This window comes from Crocuta crocuta, unplaced genomic scaffold (genome assembly GCF_008692635.1).
Source record: "Crocuta crocuta isolate KB4526 unplaced genomic scaffold, BGI_CrCroc_1.0 scaffold234, whole genome shotgun sequence".
Lineage (NCBI taxonomy): Eukaryota > Metazoa > Chordata > Mammalia > Carnivora > Hyaenidae > Crocuta > Crocuta crocuta.
Window position 1 is genome coordinate 2,492,866 of NW_027529647.1, and position 2,631 is coordinate 2,495,496.

The 2,631-nt window shown below is 69.4% G+C and overlaps 1 protein-coding gene across 2 annotated transcripts in view; it reads right to left on the reverse strand.

The window, feature by feature from the left end:
* Window positions 1-7: 7 nt before the first annotated feature.
* TBC1D24 (TBC1 domain family member 24) overlaps window positions 8-2,631 on the reverse strand; it is an 8,396-nt gene continuing 5,772 nt past the window's right edge. For both annotated transcript variants that reach the window (XM_077762612.1, XM_077762611.1), the window contains 3 exons: window positions 2,486-2,581; window positions 2,043-2,265; window positions 8-1,708 (listed from right to left, as the gene is read on the reverse strand). In XM_077762612.1, the coding sequence (XP_077618738.1) occupies window positions 1,554-1,708; window positions 2,043-2,265; window positions 2,486-2,581 (474 nt within the window). In that variant the 3' untranslated portion in view covers window positions 8-1,553. The remainder of the gene's footprint in view (window positions 1,709-2,042; window positions 2,266-2,485; window positions 2,582-2,631) is intronic.

Genomic DNA, 2,631 nt, shown 5'->3' on the forward strand with positions numbered 1-2,631 from the left:
TGAGACTCACACAGTCCCCCTCGGAGCCTCTCAGCAGGCCCAGCGGTGCAGGATGACTGGCCCCATTTACAGCTGGGGAAACTGAGTTCCAGGCAGGTTCGCAGGCTTGCCCGAAGCCGCACCGGGCTCCCGACACCACGGTGGCCCAGCTCAGAGAAGACTGGGGTGCGGGCAGCGGACAACCAGTGCTCCACGGGAGGACAAAGCAAGATGGAGACGGCAGAGGCATGATGTGTGGCGACACCGAGGAGCCGGCTGCAGCCACGTGGGGGCCAGGGCCCAAGCAGCTGTCGCCCAGGCTGCCACAGCCTCCACAGGGCTGTCTGCCCCCCCCCCCCCCCCCGGGGGCCAGGCCCTCAGGACCAGCTGAGGGAGCGCAGGGGGTAGGAGGCCACTCCCCGCGGCGCCCAGTGGCGAGTCCGCACGTGGCACCTACGGTCTGCAGGGCGTGTGCGGGGCCAGGTGGGACGGGGAAGGGGACAGGCCGCAGCTCCAGGGCACGAAGCACAGGGCGTGCGGCCGAGCACGGGGCTGCGAGAGGCGCACAGAGGGCCCCGTGGTGAAGGCGCCGCACGGGAAGGGTCTGGGAGGGGGCGGCCCTGGCAGCCTGGGGCCTGTGGGGACGGACAAAGACGAGCATGCCACGCTGAGGAGTCTGGACGGGGTCCTGGGGCCACCGCAGGGACCGCGGGGGCGCGGAGGAGGCCCCCCCGGCAGAGAGGAGGAGGGCTGACGAAGCCCTCAGAGGCCCGGACTGCGCTGGGCAAGCCCGTGGGAATGGAGCCAGAGGGCTTGGGGTCAGCAGCAGAGGCCCCCCGGGCCCATCCTGGGCGGCCTCTCTAGGCGTGAACCCACAGCGAGGCCCCGCGGGAGCCTCGGGCTCTGAAACCAGGCCCCGGAAGGTCCTCGCAGCCCTGCAGCATCCGGGCCTCCCTCCCCGGGGAGGGGCCCAGAGCTTGGCGCCCGCTGCGCCCGCCCCTTTCACCTTGCGGCTCGTGTCCAAGGGGGAGGCCCCAGGAGGCCAGCGTGGGAAGAGGGCACTGGGCTGGCAGCCGTGGGCAGTGGGAGGGGGAGAGGGACGTGGGCAGCCCCCAGGGCGTCTGTCTCCCCTGGGAGGCCTCCAGCAGCCGACCAGGTGGCGGCCTCGGGGCTCTGCTAACAGTCCCCAGCAGGGGGCGCCATGGACCCACACTTGCCGGAAGGTTCCTTCTGCCTTTCCCAGTCCCCGTCTCTGCCCCAAGGGACTAAAGACCCAGGGGCTGCAAGATGTAGCTCCTTCCAGGCCACGAGCACGGGATGCCTCCACAGAGGAGAACCAGGGCTTGATCCCAGCCGGAGGCCAAGCGACTGCGCAGGTCTGGGTAGGGCAGGGCAGGGCTCGGCCAGCCGAGGCCCGGTCACCCCTTCCTGGCCCAGCACCAGAGCCCCGGCTGCACCCCAATGCTGCCCACCATGTGGGGAGGGTTCTTCCTTTACTACCTGCCCCACGAAGAGGGGTCCACTGCCCCGCCCCACCCTACGGTGACAGCTCCGTCCCCATGTGCGCAGGCCCATCACTGGGTGTCCGGGTCCTGGAAGCCCCAGGCCTCCACAGCGGCAATGAGGAAGTTCTCAGAGCAGAGGGGCTGGTTGTTGAAAGTGTCGCAGTGGCCGGTGCGGCCCCGGTTCAGGTCCCCATCGATGTAGAGCGCCTGGCCGCCCCCTCCGCCTGTGGGATGCTGCAGTCAGTGGCTGCGCCTCTGTGCAGCACTGCCCCCAGAGGCTCTCTGCGTGCTCCTGGCAGCCCCTCTCAGAAGGGGCGAGTCCCCCAGGCCTCCCGCCCCAGCCCTGCCAGAGACTTCTCTAAAGCCACAGGGCTGGCCTTCAGTCCCCCTGGCCAGGGCCCCCGCCGCGCACCCTCCCGTCCCCGCTCCCACTCGCCCCAGCTCTCTTCCCCTGCCTGTCTCTCACGTGAGGCACCTGCCACGACCTCACACCGGTCTCCCAGGCTTTGTGACCAAGGGCAGGCAGGAGCCCAGACCGGGGTGCAGAGAGGCGCCCACCTACGATGAGGCAGTCGTTGCCCCCAGCCATGAACATGGACTCCGTCTTGGAGGGCAGGTTGAAGTGCCGCGCAGCCAGGAAGGGCGAGAGGCGGTCGGCAGGGTCTGAGGACGGGGGGCGGCCGAGAGAGGATGGAGCGGCCGTGGCCTCCAAGGACGCCGGCTTGGTCAGCTCCGGGTGTTTGATGACCACCCACTCGTAGCGCTGGACCTCAGGCTGCAGCTGAGGGCGGAAGGACAGCGTGAGTCCCAGGCACACGCCCCCCACCAGTCTTCAGGGGGCCCGGGCTGCGAGCCGGCTGCGCTGGGCAGACACGGCCTGCCCGTGCGGTCGACGGATCACAAACAAGAAGGCAACGGGGTGGGGGGGTGCACCCTGTGGGGGGGGTCACTGAGGAGTGGATGGCAGGCTCTCGTGAGCGGGCCCCCCCCGCCGGACTCACTCTAAACACGAAGCACTCTCCGGTCCCAAAGAAGCCCACTTTGCCTCCAAACTTGTTTCTCTCACTCCAGTCTGTTGACAGGTAAGCCCCACACACCTGAGGAGAAAGGCCTGTGGTGTGAGCTGGGTCCTGCCTGCAGGAGCATC